Source organism: Zea mays, chromosome 4 (assembly GCF_902167145.1).
Source record: "Zea mays cultivar B73 chromosome 4, Zm-B73-REFERENCE-NAM-5.0, whole genome shotgun sequence".
Classification (NCBI taxonomy): domain Eukaryota; kingdom Viridiplantae; phylum Streptophyta; class Magnoliopsida; order Poales; family Poaceae; genus Zea; species Zea mays.
This window is the reverse complement of record NC_050099.1, coordinates 140,217,875-140,237,932: the sequence shown is the minus strand read 5'-3', so window position 1 is coordinate 140,237,932 and position 20,058 is coordinate 140,217,875. Positions and strand designations below refer to the sequence as shown.

Genomic DNA, 20,058 nt, shown 5'->3' with positions numbered 1-20,058 from the left:
ACCAACCAGCGAAGCAGCCCACCACTCCTACCCCTCCATCCGGCCACCGAGCTAGCACGACTTGACGCCCACACTGCCAAAGTGCCAAGTGCCACTGCCCCTGCCACCAGCCCACCACCAGACCCGCCACCTTCGCGCTCCACGGCAGCGGCATGTCCGTCGCCTCCTCCCACCGCCTGCGACCGTCGCCGTCGGGCCCGGCGCGGCGCCCGGGATCCGCGGCGCCGCGCGTAGCGTTCTGGCCAGCCGGTGCCTCGCCCCCGTATCGCGGCCGCTGCACCGTCGTGGCGGCGGCGGCTGCCGCTGGCGCCGGCGGCGAGGCATCTTCGGCCCCCGTGGCTGTGTCGGCTGTCGCCCCCGCGGGCGCTGCCAGGGACAAGTAAGCACCCCACCTTGCCCGCCGAAATGCGGCCTCCTTGTTTCTTAATCTCTCGCGGCGCGCGGGATTTCTCCGTTCCTTTTTCTTCTTCTGATGACGCTGCTCGGGTTTTCTGGCGTCAAATGCAGGGTGCGGCGCCACACGATTTCGGTGTTCGTCGGGGACGAGAGCGGCATGATCAACCGGATCGCAGGGGTGTTCGCCAGGAGAGGCTACAACATCGAGTCGCTCGCCGTGGGGCTCAACAAGGACAAGGCCCTCTTCACCATTGTCGTCTCCGGGACCGACAGGGTGCTCAACCAAGTCATCGAGCAGCTCAATAAGCTTGTCAACGTCCTGAGTGTGAGTCCGCCTTCTCAAAATTTAGCGAAGCCACGCGAATCCATACTTGATTTTGATGTCCCCGGTTGGAGCACCGGGTGACAATTCAGTAGTACAGTGGATTTCTGTTCCATGAGTTCAGCTCTCCTGAATCTTCTATCCTTTTTATTCTGTTAGGATCATTTCCACTTTCGTGGAGCATCTTTTGTGTAGCTAGATAGAACGTGGACAACTTTTTTCTTCTTTCCTGATTTGGTCATAATCATCTTCGAAATATTCTCTTCTCTTTCCGCCTAGAATCGCTGCCGGCCTGGCAGTCATGTTAACGTCAGGGACATACTGCTTTGTAGCCTTGTAGGGGATACGGATACCTCAAATACACATCATTATTGTAAGCCGTGTATTCTGTTTATGACTTTCTGTTTGTGCACGTGTACCGTCTACCGTAAGCACAGTTGCTTTGGTTAATCATTTAAAGATTTTTTTGACTTCATTATTATAACTACGTGGTACTACCTCCATTCACAAATATACGACGCCGTTGACTTTTTTCCCCAAAACTTTAATTACTCGTTTTATTAAAAAACGAGTTATCATTTATTTTGTTGTGATTTGCTTTATCACTTAAGATGTTTGAGTGTAACTTAAAATTTTACATTTTCGAATAAATATTTTGAATAAGACGAGTGATTAAAGTTTTGTAAAAAAGTCAAAGGCGTCATATATCTATGAACGTAGGGAGTAGCACTTAGGGGGCAGACTCTCACATAAGTACGGTTTAAGAAAGGGATAAACTGAGGCAAGCCTTCCCTTGCAATCATGGTTTTTAAAGCGATATGGCGAGACAAGGCGTTGGACTGCCACCTATACGCCTAGGCGGCACCTAGGCGAGGTAGGCGAGCAAGGCGCCTGGGTGTTGGACCACGGTCTGGATGTCTATGCGACGCCTTTAAATTCATGCTCACAATGTGGAGAGGCTGCTTTGAAGTCGGTAACATGGTGACTCAGTAAGACAGTTCGCACCACTACACCAGGCCTGCCCCTCACTATAGTACTTAGTTCAATTTTAATGCTACCCTGTTTACATGTCTACTGTATCCTTTCAGTTACGAGTTATTTTGAATTTTCTTGATTATTGCCATTTGGAAATGTTGGTTTCGAAAAGATTTATTGTTCTCTCTGAATGTACTATGCGGATATTACATTGCTTTACTCTCCTGAATTCTTAGCCAGAAAAACTTCATGGCTGACCATTCCTTCACTGTTTGTGTCAACTAAATATTTAGATGGTTCTAACTGCTATGGTATTTACTCCCTGAAAATGATTTACTACTGTTTTTTTGTTGCCAACTTGCATTAAGAGTAATACCAATAAATCCTTGTTTAATTTTTGTTTGGATCTGATCGATTACAGGTGGAAGATCTATCTAAAGAACCTCAGGTTGAAAGAGAGCTGATGCTTATAAAACTAAATGTTGAACCTGATCAGCGTCCTGAGGTATGATGTGATGTTGAGTTAGTCTTTGTAATCCAACAATTCAATTAGCATCCTGTACTCATGATTCTCAATCACATGGTGAACCTTACAGTGGTGCTTGTCGTGACTGACAGGTCATGGTTTTAGTTGATATTTTCAGAGCAAAAGTTGTTGATATATCTGAGAAAACACTTACCATGGAGGTAAAATTCAATCTTTAACTAGTGTACAGATTTTGAATGGTATCCCTTTTCATGTACTGAACTGTGTTTAATGGGCATTTGACCAATGCTAGGTAGCTGGAGATCCTGGCAAAATTGCTGCAGTGCAGAGGAATCTATGGAAATTTGGAATCAAAGAAATTTGCAGGACAGGAAAAGTAATTTCTAATGTTCTTTCCTTGCATGGACACATATTTTTTTCCGTAGTGCTAATTTAATGCCCTATCTTCTTAGATTGCTTTGAGACGTGAAAGGATTGGTGCAACAGCCCGTTTCTGGCGATTTTCTGCTGCTTCTTACCCAGACCTGATAGATGCGTTGCCGAAAAATCCACTTACATCTGTAAATAGGACAGTTAATGGCAGTTTTGGTCAACCATCCAATGCTGGGGTATGTAACCTTTTACTTACAAAACTTTCTAGAATTTCTTTTTATTTTACCATGTCCTGCTCTGTTTATAATTCTATACTTAGTTTTGGTGGAATGATTCATATAACCAATTTGAGGTAGATACATTAAAGAAAAAAACTGTGATATCAGTAATGCCTATACACTTGAACAAAATGCAGATGAACTTCTATGTTAATGGATAGAAGTACCAATAATCACCGTCTGTATTTAAGTAATTACCTGCAGTGATGCTGGCATATTACTTTGCTGAGTCTAATATGTTTGAATAATTACCTCGAGCCTTGAGAAGGGTTAGACGGTTAGTTCACCAGAGTTAATACATTTCCACTGAATGATACTACTTCCAGAAGCTATAAATGCATGGTAATGCAGAATGGTCTTATGAATAATCAACTGTTAACTGAATGTACATAATTAGTATTTGCACATATAAAACATTAGTACTGATGGGCGAGTTGTTGCAGTACCATGACAGCTGGTACATTCAACTTGTGTGAACTGTATGTATGTGCTATTGTGTTAATGGGAATGTATTGTTGGATGATACCCACCATAGTGCACAAACATACATAAATAGTATTAACAGGCCGATTGCAGTCTCAGTTATAGTTCATCTTTGCTCAATATGTAGTTTGGAGTTTGGGCTAATACTAATACTACAGCATGCTAGTTGTTCAGATTTCCATCTGGCGCATTTGATACAATATTACAGTCTACACACTATTCCTGGCTCTTATAACATGTTTTGTTTTGACTTTGGCACTGTCCAGGGTGATGTTTATCCTGTGGAATCTTACGAGAGCTTATCAGTGAACCATGTACTTGATGCTCATTGGGGTGTTCTGGATGATGATGATGTAAGTATAGAGATTTGCATTTAGTGCTACATGGACTTTATTGCTGATTTGCTCTGCGCAAAATTGCATCCTAAATCTAATTATAACATGACTCGAGTGTGTTCTCATTTACATTTCCATTATGTTTGCAAGAAGTCAATTGTAGGCAAAGCCTATATGGCTTTAAGAAATGGTAATAATGCTTGACCTGCATGTTTATGCATACTGTTGTTATCTTGCAGCTGCTAATCCAGTATTGATTTTGTGTTGTACAGGCGACTGGACTTCGCTCGCATACTCTCTCCATCCTTGTGAATGACTGTCCTGGTGTCCTCAACATTGTAACAGGAGTCTTTGCTCGCAGGGGCTACAATATACAGGTTTTCTTTTTCGACAAAGTTCCCTTTCTTGTTGAATATAGTGCCAGGCTAGTTATTGACAAGTGCATACTTGTCAGAGCCTTGCTGTTGGCCCAGCTGAGAAGGAAGGCATTTCGCGGATTACAACAGTTGTTCCTGGTACTGTTGAATCCATTGAGAAGTTAGTTCAGCAGCTTTACAAGCTTATTGATGTGCACGAAGTAAGCTGCAAAAACTTCTGTCAAAATCGTTTGTGATTGCAATTTTATTATGTTAGCTAACAAAAGCATGTGATTCCTGCAGGTTCATGACATTACCCACTCACCTTTTGCTGAAAGGGAACTTATGCTTATTAAGGTTTCTGTCAACACTGCTGCTCGGAAGGAAATCCTAGATATTGCTGAAATCTTCCGAGCAAAACCTGTTGATGTTTCTGACCACACAGTAACGCTTCAGGTTGGCATCCTAACAGTTTGTGTGTTTCTCCCAGATTTCCATCGGTTCCTTTGCACACTGCACAGCCACAAGTTATATCACATTGCTTAAATGTTTATTCTGCTTCATAGTACCCGTTTGTGGTAACAGTAACAACATCATACCCATGAAGAAACACTGAATGTTTGATGCCGGTACCATTTTCTCATGCTGTTTTATCTAACTGCTCCAAGCTATTAGCTGTTGCAAAACTCTTGCATAATGGAGGGATCATTGATGATTGCAGCTTACTGGAGATCTTGACAAGATGGTTGCACTACAAAGGTTATTGGAGCCATATGGCATCTGTGAGGTAGATTGGGTCCTCACATCAACTTAACTACTTAAGTGTGAAAAGGCAGATTGGGTCCTCACCATTGTGTTGCGCACATGACAGGTCGCCAGAACTGGACGAGTAGCACTGGTCCGCGAATCGAAGGTGGACTCCAAGTACCTCCGCGGCTACTCTCTTCCACTGTAGCCTTGCAGTCGTGATGATGATGGCACCATGAAGAGCTCGGCTGGTTGTTTATAGAGCAGACCATCTCGCGCTGGGTTGTGTTGTGCGATTACAGGACTTGTTTCTTTCATGTCGTGAACTCCCCCGGCCTGCGTGTCCAATAACGCGTGTTGAGGCTGCATGTGTATTCCAACGACTGTCAGAATAAGATGCATATCGTATCTGTTTACTTCAGTGAAGAGATGCATGGATCGTTCGAAATCAGGTTGCCCACGTTTCGTAGTGGAACATGTGGAGCCGTGGAGAAGAGGAACACAGATTGCATATAGGATATTAGCTGCCTCTATTTCAGCCTCTGGTTAAATGGGACATATCAGCTGCGCATATTAAATCGTATCCATTTATTTTATATCTAAAGCCTGTTCTGTATATTTTTGCAAAGAACAACTTGGAGCAGGATGAAAGTGGTACAGGATAATGATGGAGGGGATTCTTTGCAAAATATATAGCAACAGATGTTAGATCCAAGATGATTGGGCATGATTTAATATATGCATCAAAGTGTTATGTGCATCTGATATGATACATTTTCTTTTTAATTATGGGACTAGTATCTTATTCGGCGCGCTGGAATGCAAGAAGAATTGAGTTGGATGCAAGTAAAACACAAAGTATATAATCAGCTTTGTTTAATATTGAAGTTAACTATTACCAATGTATGGTACTCCCTCTGTCCCAAATTAAAATTCATTTTAGATAACTAATAGATTCGTACAATACTTGATATATATATATATATATATATATATATATATATATATATATATATATATATATATATATATATATATATATATATATATATGTGTCCAGATTTAATATCATACACTTGAATATAGACATAAAAATCAAAAGCTACGACTATTAGTACTAATGCAGTACTGCACCTTGGATAGAGGAAGCTAATCTGTTCTCCACATTTCATGTACTCCTCTAGCATTTGTGGATGATACACCAAAATCTGTTTGCATATTATATAAAAATAATAATTCAAACAAGGTTACAACAATTGGGCCACACGCACTGCCGACAAGGCAAAAAAAATGAGCCCACCAGGCCCACACAGCCGAGGCAGACCGAAAAAAACACCGCACACCTGACAACAATTGGGCCACACACAACAGCCGACAAGGCAAAAAAAAAAAAATGAGCCCACCAGGCCAACACAGCGAGGCAGACAAAAAATCATCGCCCACCGTGGGGCTCGAACCCACGACCACAAGGTTAAGAGCCTTGCGCTCTACCAACTGAGCTAGACGGGCAACTTGTTGTAAAATGTATATAAAGGATTAAATGCTCTGTGTTGTTAAATATATGTATCATGTCCTAAAAGCGGATGTTTAAAAACAAAGTGAATATAACTAATGTTCCCACGGCTGCAGCAAAGGGACCATTTGTTTCAGATGCTCGGAGATTTTGAACTTTAGTTTTTGGACCATTCACAAGTAAAAAAACTCTCGAAAGTCAAGAATCCGAAGCTCACTAGGATAAAGTTTTAGGCTTTTGACTTATGACAGTATATTAAAAGTTGTTGTTCCATACCTTTTGATAAACCAATTCTCTAACATCATCTTTGGCCAGCTTCCTTCTTTCAAATTCAAACTCGAGTTTAGAATTTGGGTGCGTTGATGGCTCACGTTTCACATTGGCAAGGGATGCAAAGTATGGATCAGCTAGAACCTCGAATAAGATCAAATAATATATTATATCAAAAATTGAAATATATGTGACATCTTTTTTATGGAAACTCTTAAATCAGATCTAACAAAGGAAAAGAAAATGTGTTCTAATTGAGGAAATGGATTTGGTTGAATAGAGAGGATATTTAAGGTCGGGCAGGATAACTATGCACGACATCTCTTTTTTGAATAAATGGTTGTGTATCATTGAGAAGCACAGTCGCATGTACGGATGCACCTCATCACCACCACAGGCACCGGCGAGCACTGCCTCAACTCGGATCTCCTCGTCGCCCTACGCTTCATGGCTAAAACAGTTCTGTGGCATGAGAAAAGGAAAAAATATCAATAGTTACAACCGATTATTATGCAAGAGTTGCTTTTCTGTGGGGGTGTTTGGTTTTCAGTGACTAATTTTTAATTCTTCTATTTTGTTCTATTTTAATCCCTAAATTGTTAAAAATAAAAAGTAAGACTCTATTTTAGTTTTCGTATTTAATAATTTAGTGACTAAAATATAACAAAATTAAGGAACTAAAAATTCGTCCCTAAAACCAAACACCTTTTATATAATCAGAGCGATGTAAGCATGTATTAAGAACCATAAATGTGGAGCCTTTCTATTAAGAACATGTGTAACAATAAAAATGAATTTAAAACATTGACTACGTAAAGGATGGAACATAATTTTAGAAGGATGATTGAGTTATGTACCTATCTTGTAGCAAGGTCCTTTTTTAGAGTAATTAGGAAGACCAGTAGAGTAATAAAATGTTCATATCATATAGAGAAAAGGGAAAACACTAATGTAAATGGCAGGCCTTTAGAAAGTAAAAAAGAAACTATTTAACCTCACCTGTTTATATGGATTTGTCACTCTTTCAAGCGTCCGTGTGGTTCTAAAGATGTCCTTTAAGTAGAGCACAAATATTTTTTTTTCTAAAAAAGTCAGTGATAAGTACCTAGTATGAAACAATGCATCACATGTTCATTAGCTTAGTCGATAAGGCTTCTACTGCACCAAATATTGCCATTGAATGCAAGAACTCTTGAGAGGACATCTATTAAAGAATGCAACATTGAAAGGTTATAACATACAACTATAATTAGTTACTAATTCGATTGTATTCCTTAGCTAACTGAAAGGACCGCTGCTCAGAAAATAGTATGTTTGTAGATAGATGTAGTCGAACATTATATCATTTGTCGTATAAGTGATTAATAATTGCATCCTTTTTTGGGACCAAGATTGTAAATTAGATTTTACACAATTACTATGTGGCACAAGAACATAGAATCAATATATCGTAAGATTTGAATAGAAAAATAGATGCTGTCTTTTGAATCAAATTAAGAGGGTAATCATTCATTAGTTGATGGAGTCCTCAAGTTTGTCAACTAAAAATACAGGGAAAAAGACATAATAAAAAGTACTTTAAATGTTCAAAAAAAATTAGAAAGCACTGCAGAATGCCAATTTAAAAATCTAGAATATGACATCTATTGTACTTTCTGTTGTTCTGAGCCACAGCTCTTGAGAAGATCTACACCAAAGCTTGCAAAACGAAAGTATTGTAGTGAACAATTGCAATTAGTTAGTAAGCTGACTGTAATCTATCAAAGCTTGTAACATGGAAGGGTTATAATAAACAACTACAATTAAATAGTAAGTGCACCCATTGGGGTTTGGAGTTGTCGACCGTTGGAACCTTTGTCCTGTAGCTGCACCGGACAGTCCGGTGCCACACCGGACATGTCCGGTGTGCTCTGACTTCTCTGCTCTGAGCTCTGCCGCGCACTGTTCACCACTGTTCACTTTTGGCAGACGACCGTTGGCGCTAGGTAGCCGTTGCTCCGTTGGCTCACCGAACATGTCTGGTGCACACCGGACAGTCCGGTGAATTATAGCGGAGTGCGCCCTGAAGAAACCCGACAGTGGCTAGTTTGAGTGCTGCTCGGCCTGGGGCACCGAACACTGTCCGCTGCACACCGGACACTGTCCGGTGCGCCACTGGCAGCACACTCTCAAGTCCTTTGCTCCAAATCTATTTGAGTCCCCAACTTAATTTCTTTCTTGGTTTGTGTTGAACCTTATGCACCTGAGATAAAATGTTGAACCTTATGCACCTGAGATAAAAAACATCTTGGCGAACTAATTAGTCCACGTGGTTTGTGATGGACGTCAACCACCAAAATCGATTATAGGAAATGATTAGGCCCATTTCCCTTTCAATCTCCCTCTTTTTGGTGATTGATGTCAACACAAACCAAAGCAAATATAAAGTGTAAAACAGTGACTAGTTTGCAATTATGATTGATGTGCATAGGTTACTTAGATTTAAACCAATTGAAAGACTTTACACATATGTCTAATAATAAACGTGATTGCTTTTTTCTATTTAACATTTTGGACCACAATTGCACCACTTGCTTGTTTTTGCAAATATTAAAAAAAACCTTTTTCAAATTCTTTTGCAAATAGTCAAAGGTATGAGAATATGATTGCAAGAAGCATTTTTAAGATTTGAAATTCCTCCCCCTGTTTCAAATGTTTTTCCTTTGACTCAATAAAAGCCCCCCCTGAAGAAATTCTCCCCTTAGCTTTCAAGAGGGTTTTCAAAATCATTTTCCCTTTTTGGAATAGACACCAAATGAAATTAAACCAATTGAAATTCTTATACTTAGTGAAATTTTGAAGCCAAATGGGATACCAATTGAAAATCCATTTTGAGGCTAACTGAAATACCAATTGAAATAATTTATTTCTTTAGTTTTTTTTGAAAATTTTAAAATGGTGGTGCGGTCCTTTTGCTTTGGGCTTAATACTTTATCCCCCTTTGGCATTAATCACCAAAAACAGAGAACTTGAGAGCCCTTATAAAATTCTCCCTTTTGGGGCCTAATACTTTCTCCCATTGGTAAAAGAAATATGAGTGAAGGGTCATACCAATTGAGAGTTCCGGAGTAACGACAAAGGATAAATGATACCGTCAGAGTTGGAGTGGAAGCCTTGTCTTTGCCGAATACTCCATTTCCCTTTCAATTTAAGACTAAGCATAGAAACATACTTGAAAACACATTAGTCTTAGCCTTGGCACATGAAGAATAAGAAATATGTATTTGCACCAAGTGAAAGAGACATGATCAAAGGTATATAATGAGCAATGTGTGCAATGTTTCAATCAAAGTTCCGAGAATGAAGTATATTTAGTTCATTCCGAAGTTTGCTAAAAGTATTTTCATCTAATGGCTTGGTAAAGATATCGGCTAATTGGTTGTGGGTGCTTACATAAGCAATTGTGATATCCCCTTTTGTTGGTGATCTCTCAAAAAGTGATACCGGATGTCTATGTGCTTAGTGCGGCTGTGTTCAACGGGATTATCCGCCATGTGGATTGCACTCTCATTATCACATAGGAGAGAGACTTTGCTCAATTTGTAGCCATAGTCCCTAAGGGTTTGCCTTATCCAAAGTAATTGTGCACAGTGGTGGCCTGCAGCAATGTACTCGGCTTCGGTAGTGGAAAGAGCTACTGAATTTTGTTTCTTTGAAGCCCAAGACACCAGGGATCTTCCCAGAAACTGACAAGTCCCTGATGTGCTCTTCCTATAAATTTTACATCCAGCATAATCAACATCGGAATACCGAATTAAATCAAAGGCAGATCTCTTGGAGTACCAAAGCCCAAACTTAGGAGTGTAAACTAAATACCTCATGATTCTTTTCACGGCCCTAAGGTGAACTTCCTTAGGATTTGCCTGGAACCTTGCACACATGCATACAGAAAGCATTATATCTGGTCGTGAAGCACATAAATAGAGTAAAGAACCTATCATCGACTAGTATACCTTTTGATCTACGGATTTACCTCCCGTGTCGAGGTCGAGATGCCCATTTGTTCCCATGGGTGTCTTGATGGGTTTGGCATTCTTCATTCCAAACTTCTTAAGGATGTCTTGAGTGTACTTAGTTTGGCTTATGAAGGTGCCCTCTTGGAGTTGCTTGATTTGAAATCCAAGGAAATACTTCAACTCTCCCATCATAGACATCTCAAATTTCGGTATCATAATCCTACTAAACTCTTCATAAGATGACTTGTTAGTAGACCCAAATATAATATCATCAACATAAATTTGGCATACAAATAAGTCTTTAGCGATAGTTTTGGTGAAGAGTGTAGGGTCAGATTTTCCAACTTTGAAGCCATTAGTGATAAGGAAGTCTCGCAGGCATTCATACCATGCTCTTGGGGCTTGCTTGAGCCCATAAAGCGCCTTTGAGAGCTTATAAATATGGTTAGGTACTCACTATCTTTAATGTCGGGATGTTGCTCAACATATACCTCTTCCTTGATAGGACCATTGAGGAAGGCACTCTTCATGTCCATTTGATATAGCTTGAAGCCATGGTAAGTAGCATAGGAAAGTAATATATGAATTGATTCAAGCCTAGCTACGGGTGCATAGGTTTCATCAAAATCCAAACCTTCGACTTGTGAATATCCTTTTGCAACAAGTCATGCTTTGTTCCTAGTAACCACACCATGCTCATCTTGTTTGTTGCGGAATACTCATTTGGTACCTACAACATTTTGGTTAGGACGTGGAACTAAATACCATACCATTCCTCGTGAAGTTGTTGAGCTCCTCTTACATAGCCACCACTCAATCCGGATCTCTTAATGCATCCTCTACCCTGTATGGCTTAATATAAGACACAAAAGAGTAATGTTCACAAAAATGAGCAACTCGAGATCTAATGGTTACCCCCTTGTGAATGTAACCAAGTATGGAGTTGACGGGGTGATCTCTTTGAATTGCTTGGTGGACTCTTGGGTGCGGCGGTCTTTGATCCCGAATTTCTTGATCATCTTCCTTGTCATGATCATCATCTCCCCCTTGATCAATGTCCTCCTCTTGAGGTGGCTCATCGTCTTGATCTTCACCCTCTTCTTCTTGAGCCTTATCCTCATCTTGAGTTGGTGGAGATGCTTGTACGAAAGATGATGGTTGATCTTGTGCTTGTGTGGGCTCTTCGGATTCCTTTGGACACACATCCCCAATGGACATGTTCCTTAGTGCGACGCACAGAGCCTCTTCGTCATCTAGTTCATCAAGATCAACTTGCTCCACTTGGGAGCCATTAGTCTCATCAAACACAATGTCACAAGAAACTTTAACTAATCCAGTAGACTTGTTGAAGACTCTATATGCCCTTGTGTTTCAGTCATAACCAGTAAAAAGCCTTCTACTACTTTAGGAGCAAATTTAGAATGTCTACCTCTTTTAATAAGAATAAAGCATTTGCTCCCAAAAACTCTAAAATAAGAAACATTGGACTTTTTACCAGTGAGGAGTTCATATGATGTTTTCTTGAGGATTTGGTGAAGATATAACCGGTTGATGGAGTAGCAAGCGGTGTTAATCAACTCCGCCCAAAACCGGTCCTAGTGCCTTGTACTCATCAAGCATGGTCCTCGCCATGTCTAATAGAGTTCTATTCTTCCTCTCTACTACACCATTTTGTTGAGGTGTGTAGGGAGAAGAGAACTCATGCTTGATGCCCTCCTCCTCAAGAAATCCTTCAATTTGAGAGTTCTTGAACTCCGTACCATTGTCGCTTCTAATCTTTTTTATTCTCAATCCAAACTCATTTTGAGCCCGTCTTAAGAATCTCTTTAAGGTCTCTTGGGTTTGAGATTTTTCCTGCAAAAAGAATACCCAATGAAGCGAGAATAGTCATCCATAATTACAAGACAATACTTACTCCTGTCGATGCTTATGTAAGCGATCGGGTCGAATAGGTCCATGTGGAGTAGCTCAAGCGGCCTGTCGGTCGTCATGATGTTCTTGTGTGGATGATGAGCTCCAACTTGCTTCCCTGCTTGGCACGCGCTACAAATCCTGTCTTTCTCAAAATGAACATTTGTTAGTCCTAAAATGTGTTATCCCTTTAGAGGCTTGTGAAGATTCTTCATTCCAACATGGGCAAGTCGGCGATGCCAGAGCCAGCCCATATTAGTCTTAGCAATTAAGCAAGTGTCTAGTTCAGCCTTGTTATCATTAAAATCAACTAAATATAGCTGACCATCTAACACTCCCTTAAAGGCTATTGAATCATCACTTCTTCTAAAGACAGTAACACTTATATCAGTAAAAAGATAGTTGTAGCCCATTTTACATAATTGAGAAACAGAAAGCAAATTGTAGTCTAAGGAATCTACAAGAAAAACATTAGAAATGGAATGGTCAGGAGATATAGCAATTTTACCCAAACCTTTGACCAAACCTTGACTTCCATCCCCGAATGTGATAGCTCTTTGGGGATCTTCGTTTTTCTCGTATGAGGAGAACATCCTTTTCTCCCCTGTCATATGGTTTGTGCACCCGCTATCGATTATCCAACTTGATCCACCGGATGCATAAACCTATAAAACAATTTTAGGACTTGTTCTTAAGTACCCAAATGGTCTTGGGTCCTTTGACATTAGAAACAAGCACCTTGGGTAACCAAACACAAGTATTTGGACTCTTGTGTTTACCCTCAACATATTTGGCAACTACTTTGCCTGATTTGTTAGTAAGCACATAGGATGCATCAAAAGTCTTAAATGAAATGTTATGCTCATTTGATGCACTTGGAATTTTCTTTTTAGGAATTTTGATATGAGTTGAATGCCTAGAGCTAGATGCCTCATTTCTATACATAAAAGCATGATGAGAAACATTGTGAGGTTTTCTAGCATGAATTTTCCTAATTTTATGCTTAGGATAGTTTACAGGATATAAAATGTATCCCTCTCTATCCTGAACCATGGGAGCCTTACCCTTAACAAAATTAGATAATTTCTTGGGGGCATTAAGTTTAGTGTTGCTTTGGTTCCCTTGTTGGAAACCAATACCATCCTTAATGCCAGGGCGTCTCCCATTATAGAGCATGCTTCTAGCAAATTAAAATTTTTCATTTTCTAGCTCATGCTTAGCAATTTTAGCATTTAATTTAGCTATGTGATCATTTTGTTCTTTAATCATGGCAAGGTGATCATCGATAGCTTTAACATCAACATCTCTACATCTAGTACAAATAGTGACATGTTCAATAGTAGATGTAGAGGGTTTGCAATTATTCAATTATTCTATCTTGGCATTTAAATTAGCATTCTCATCTCTAAGACATGAATTTGAACCATTGCACATGCTAAGCTTGAAAGGGAATTAGGCTTACACCTTTTTCCTAATTAATTTTGGTGGTTGAAATGCCCAACACAAATAATTGGACTAACTAGTTTGCTCTAGATTATGAGTTCTATAGGTGCCAAAGGTTCACAACAAACCAATAAAAAGACCGAGAAAGGATTCAAATATTGAGAGCTAAAGTCAGCCGAAGTGTGCCCTGGTCTGGCGCACCGGACTGTCCGGTGCACCACCGGACAGTGTCCGGTGCACCAGGGACTCCAACTCCGAACTGCTCACCTTCGGGAATTCTGGAGGCCGCTCCGCTATAATTCACCGGACTGTCCGGTGTGCCAGTGAAGCAACGGCTACTTCACGCCAACGGTCGTCTGCAGAATGCATTGAATGCGCTACAGTGCGCGCTAGAGTCAGAGCAGAGCTAGATGGCGCACCGGACACTGAACAGTGCCTGTCCGGTGGCCCAGAAGACAGAAGCTCCAACGGTCGGAATCCAACGGTTTGGTGACGTGGCAGACGCACCAGACAGTGTCCGGTGGCGCACCGGACTGTCCGGTGCGCCATGCGACAGAAGCCCTCACCAACGGTTCTTTTGGTGGTTGGGGCTATAAATACCCCCAACCACCCACCATTCATTGCATCCAAGTTTTTCAACTTCCCACACCTTACAAGAGCTATAGCATTCAATACAAGACACACCAAAGAGATCAAATCCTCTCCCAAGTCCTTAGTTCATTCCAAATCAAATAGTGACTAGTGAGAGAGTGACTTGTGTTCATTTGAGCTCTTGCACTTGGATTGCTTCTTTTTCTCATTCTTTCTTGTGATCAACTCAATTGTAACCGAGGCAAGAGACACCAATTGTGTGGTGGTCCTTGCGGGGACTTTCTGTCCCGTTTGATTGAGAAGAGAAGCTCACTCGGTCTAAGTGACCGTTTGAGAGAGGGAAAGGGTTGAAAGAGACCCGGTCTTTGTGACCACCTCAACGGGGAGTAGGTTTGCAAGAACCGAACCTCGGTAAAACAAATCCTTGTGTCCCACTCTTTATTTGCATGCGATTTGTTTTTCGCCCTCTCTCTCGGACTCGTTCATATTTCTAACGCTAACCCGGCTTGTAGTTGTGCTTAAGTTTATAAATTTCAGATTCACCCTATTCACCCCCCCTCTAGGCGACTTTCAATTGGTATCAGAGCCCGGTGCTTCATTAGAGCTTAACCGCTCGAAGTGATGTCGGGAGATCACGCCAAGAAGATAGTAATCGACGGTGAGAAGTCCGCTACAAGCCACGGGAAGGCTCCATCAAGGGAGTCCGCCAACAAGAAGGATGGATCCCCTTCACGCATTCGATCGCACAAGAGTGGCGAGAAAAAGAAGAAAATGAAGAAGGTGGTCTACTATGAGACCGACTCTTCCTCGCCCTCTACATCCGGATCCGACTCCGCGTCCGTCACTTCTAAGCGCCAAGGGCGCAAGAAGTATAGTAAGATCCCCCTACGCTATCCTCGCATTCCTAAGCATACTCCATTACTTTCCGTCCCATTAGGCAAACCACCGACGTTTGACGATGAAGATTATTCTAGGTGGAGTGATATGATGAGATATCACCTAACCTCACTCCACAAAAGCATATGGGATGTTGTTGAGTTTGGTGTACAGGTACCATCCATAGGGGATGAAGATTATGATGAGGACGAGGTGGCCCAAATCATGCACTTCAACTCCCAAGCCACCACTATACTCCTCACCTCTCTAAGTCGAGAGGAGTATAACAAGGTGCAAGGATTGAAGAGCGCCAAGGAGATTTGAGACGTACTCAAGACCGCGCACGAAGGAGATGAGGTGACCAAAATCACCAAGCGGGAGACGATCGAGGGGGAGCTCGGTCGCTTCCGGCTTCGCCAAGGGGAGGAGCCATAAGAGATGTACAACCGGCTCAAGACCTTGGTGAACCAAGTGCGCAACCTCGGGAGCAAAAAATGGGATGACCATGAAATGGTCAAGGTTATTCTTAGATCACTCGTTTTTCTTAACCCTACGCAAGTTCAATTAATACGTGGTGATCCTAGATACACACTAATGTCTCCCGAGGAAGTAATAGGAAAATTTGTGAGCTTTGAGTTGATGATCAAAGGCTCAAAGAAAATCATCAAGCAAGATGGCCCCTCCACGCCCGAAGCACAACCGGTTGCATTCAAGGCGACGGAGGAGAAGAAGGAAGAGTCTACATCAAGTAGACTCCACATTGACGCCTCCAAGCTCGACAATGAGGAGATGGCGCTCATCATCAAGAGCTTCCACCAAATCCTCAAGCAAAGGAGGGGGAAGGACTACAAATCCCGCTCCAAGAAAGTGTGCTACAAGTGTGGTAAGCCCGATCACTTTATTGCAAAATGTCCATTATCAAGTGACAGTGACAGGGGCGACGACAAGAAGGGCAAGAGGAGAGCAAAAAAGAAGTACTACAAGAAGAAGGGCGGCGATGCCCATGTGTGCCGCGAGTGGGACTCCGACGAGAGCTCCACCGACTCCTCCTCCGACGAGGACGCCTCCAACATCGCCGTCACCAAAGGGCTCCTCTTTCCCAACGTCGGCCACAAGTGCCTCATGGCAAAAGACGACAAAAGGAAGAAGGTAAAATAAAAATCCTCCACTAAATATGCAACCTCTAGTGATGAGGACAATTCTAGTGATGAGGAGGATAATTTACGAACCCTTTTTGCCAACCTAAACATGCAACAAAAAGAAAAATTAAATGAATTAATTAGTGCTATTCATGAGAAGGATGAACTCTTGGACACCCAAGAGGACGTCCTAATTAAGGAAATTAAGAAGCATGTTAAGGTTAAGAATGCTTATGCTCTAGAGGTAGAAAAATGTGAAAAATTATCTAGTGAGCTAAGCACGTGTCGTGATGTTATTGCCAACCTTAAAAATGAGAATGCTAGATTAATTCCTAAGGTTGATTCAAATGTTTGTGATGATTCAATTTCCAATCTTAGAGATGATAATGTTAGTTTACTTGCTAAGATTGAAGAATTGAATGTTTCTCTTGCTAGCCTTAGAAACGAAAATGAAAAATTAATTGCTAAGGCTAAGGACTTAGATGTTTGCAATGTTACCATATCCAATCTTAGAAGTGAAAATGACATTTTACATGATAAGATTGTTGAACTAAAAACTTGCAAACCCTCTACATCTACCGTTGAGCATGTTTCCATTTGTACTAGATGTAGAGATATTAATGTTGATGCTATTCATGATCACCTAGCCTTAATTAAGAAACAAAATGATCACATAGCTCAACTTAATGCTAAGATTAATGAGCATGACTTAGAAAATGAAAAATTTAAATTTGCTAGAAGCATGCTCTATAGTGGGAGACGCCCTGGCATCAAGGATGGCATTGGCTTCCAAAAGGGATACAATGTCAAACTTAATGCCCCTCCTAAAAAATTGTCTAACTTTGTTAAGGGCAAGGCTCTCATGCCTCAGGATAACGAGGGTTACATTTTGTACCCTGCCGGTTATCCCGAGCACAAAATTAGGAGAATTCACTCTAGTAAGTCTCACTCTGGCCCTAATCATGCTTTTATGTATAAGGGTGAGACATCTAGCTCTAGGCAATCAACCCATGCAAAATTGCCTAAGAAGAAAACTCCTATTGCATCAAATGATTCTAACATTTCATTTAAAACTTTTGATGCATCTTATGTTTTGACTAACAAATCTGGCAAAGTAGTTGCCAACTATGTTGGGGGCAAGCACAAGGGGTCAAAGACTTTTGTTTGTGTACCCAAAGTTCTAGTATCTAATGTCAAAGGACCCAAAACCGTTTGGGTACCTAAAATCAAGAACTAAACTTGTTTTGTAGGTTTATGCATCCGGGGGCTCAAGTTGGACCATCGATAGCGGGTGCACAAACCATATGACACGGGAGAAGAAGATGTTCTCCTCCTACGAGAAAAACCAAGATCCCCAACGAGCTATCACATTCGGGGATGGGAATCAAGGTTTGGTCAAAGGATTGGGTAAAATAGTTATATCACCTGACCATTCCATTTCCAATGTTTTTCTTGTAGATTCTTTAGATTATAACTTGCTTTCAGTTTCGCAATTATGTAAAATGGGCTACAACTGTCTTTTTACGGATATAGGTGTTACTGTCTTTATAAGAAGTGATGATTCAATAGCATTTAAGGGAGTGTTAGAGGGTCAGCTATATTTAGAAGATTTTGATAGAGCTGAACTCGACACTTGCTTAATTGCTAAGACTAACATGGGCTGGCTCTGGCATCACCGACTAGCACATGTTGGAATGAAGAATCTTCACAAGCTTCTAAAGGGAGAACACATTTTAGGACTAACAAATGTTTATTTTGAGAAAGACAGAGTTTGTAGCGCATGTCAGGCAGGGAAGCAAGTTGGTGTTCATCATCCACACAAAAACATCATGACGACTGACAGGCCACTCGAGCTCCTACACATAGATTTATTCGGCCCGATTGCTTACATAAGCATCGGCGGGAGTAAGTACCGTCTAGTTATTGTGGATGACTATTCTCGCTTCACTTGGGTGTTCTTTTTGCAAGAAAAATCTCATACCCAAGAGACCTTAAAGGGATTCTTGAGACGGGCTCAAAATGAGTTCGGCTTGAGGATCAAGAAGATAAGAAGCGACAACGGGATGAAGTTCAAGAACTCACAAATCGAAGGCTTCCTTGAGGAGGAGGGCATCAAGCATGAGTTCTCTTCTCCCTACATGCCACAACAAAATGGTGTAGTGGAGAGGAAGAATCGAACTCTACTGGACATGGCAAGGACCATGCTTGATGAGTACAAGACCTCGGATCGGTTTTGGGCCGAGGCGGTCAACACTGCCTGCTACACCATCAACCGGTTGTATCTACACCGAATCCTCAAGAAGACATCATACGAACTCCTAACCGGTAAAAGCCCAGTGTTTCATGTTTTAGAGTCTTTGGTAGCAAATGTTTTATTCTTGTTAAAAGAGATAGAAAATCTAAATTTGCTCCTAAGGCTGTAGAAGGCTTTTTACTAGGATATGATTCAAACACAAGGGCATATAGAGTCTTTAACAAGTCCGCTGGACTAGTTGAAGTTTCTTGTGACATTGTGTTTGATGAGACTAACGGCTCTCAAGTAGAGCAAGTTGATCTTGATGAGCTAGATGATGAAGAGGCTCCATGCATCGCACTAAGGAACATGTCCATTGGGGATGTGTGTCCTAAGGAATCCGAAGAGCCTCCACAAGCACAAGATCAACCATCTTCCTTCATGCAAGCATCTCCACCAACTCAAGATGAGGATGAGGCTCAAAATGATGAAGGAGAAGATCAAGAAGATGAGCCACCTCAAGAGAAGAGCAATGATCAAGGGGGAGATGCCCATGATCAAGATGAGGAAGATGAACAAGTTCCAAGACCGCCACACCCAAGAGTCCACCAAGAAATCCAACGAGATCACCCCGTGAACACCATCCTCGGCGACATTCAAAAGGGGGTAACTACTCGATCTCGTGTTGCTCATTTTTGTGAACGTTACTCTTTTGTTTCCTCTATTGAGCCACACAGGGTAGATGAAGCACTTCAAGATTCGGATTGGGTGGTGGCGATGCAAGAGCAGCTCAACAATCTCACAAGGAATGAGGTATGGCAGTTAGTTCCACGTCCTAACCAAAATGTTGTAGGAACCAAGTGGGTTTTCCGCAACAAGCAAAATGAGCATGGTGTGGTGACAAGGAACAAAGCCCGACTTGTGGCCAAGGGATATTCACAAGTCGAAGGTTTGGATTTCGATGAAACCTATGCACCCGTAGCTAGGCTAGAATCAATTCGCATTTTACTTGCCTATGCTACTTACCATGGCTTCAAGCTTTACCAAATGGACATGAAGAGTGCCTTCCTCAATGGACCAATCAAGGAGGTCTATGTTGAGCAACCTCGCGGCTTTGAAGATAGTGAGTATCCTAATCACGTATATAAACTCTCTAAGGCGCTTTATGGGCTCAAGCAAGCCTCAAGAGCATGGTATGAATGCCTAAGAGATTTTCTTATCACCAATGGCTTCAAAGTCGGAAAGGCCGATCCTACACTCTTTACCAAAACACTTGAAAATGATTTGTTTGTATGCCAAATTTATGTTGATGATATCATTTTTGGGTCTACTAACG

The 20,058-nt window shown here is 41.4% G+C and overlaps 1 protein-coding gene and 1 non-coding gene across 3 annotated transcripts; one reads left to right on the top strand and one right to left on the bottom strand.

Annotated features, from left to right (window-relative positions):
• LOC100284799 (acetolactate synthase/ amino acid binding protein) lies at positions 1 to 5,597 on the top strand. 2 transcript variants are annotated; one of them, NR_182111.1, is made up of 13 exons: positions 1 to 379; positions 508 to 721; positions 2,115 to 2,198; positions 2,312 to 2,380; positions 2,473 to 2,556; positions 2,633 to 2,788; positions 3,580 to 3,666; positions 3,921 to 4,025; positions 4,103 to 4,225; positions 4,308 to 4,460; positions 4,571 to 4,633; positions 4,726 to 4,791; positions 4,876 to 5,597. NR_182111.1 is itself a non-coding variant. In NM_001157694.2 (12 exons), exons 1-12 carry the CDS (start codon positions 153 to 155, stop codon positions 4,957 to 4,959), a joined length of 1,452 nt encoding a protein of 483 aa, NP_001151166.1. In that variant the 5' UTR covers positions 1 to 152; the 3' UTR covers positions 4,960 to 5,597. The 2 variants fall into 2 exon arrangements, 1 of the variants encoding a protein (NP_001151166.1); NM_001157694.2 differs by lacking the exon at positions 4,571 to 4,633.
• Positions 5,598 to 6,187: 590 nt separating this feature from the next.
• TRNAK-CUU (transfer RNA lysine (anticodon CUU)) lies at positions 6,188 to 6,260 on the bottom strand. Its single transcript has one exon. It is a non-coding gene; the product is annotated as a tRNA-Lys (tRNA).
• Between the last annotated feature and the right edge of the window lie 13,798 nt (positions 6,261 to 20,058).

Coding starts and splice junctions, on each gene's coding strand:
- LOC100284799 (NM_001157694.2), top strand. CDS start 153: ATGTCCGTCGCCTCCTCCCACCGCCTGCGACCGTCGCCGTCGGGCCCG. Junction 3,667..3,920: donor GTGTTCTGGATGATGATGAT/GTAAGTATAGAG, acceptor TGTGTTGTACAG/GCGACTGGACTTCGCTCGCA. Junction 4,026..4,102: donor GCAGGGGCTACAATATACAG/GTTTTCTTTTTC, acceptor CATACTTGTCAG/AGCCTTGCTGTTGGCCCAGC.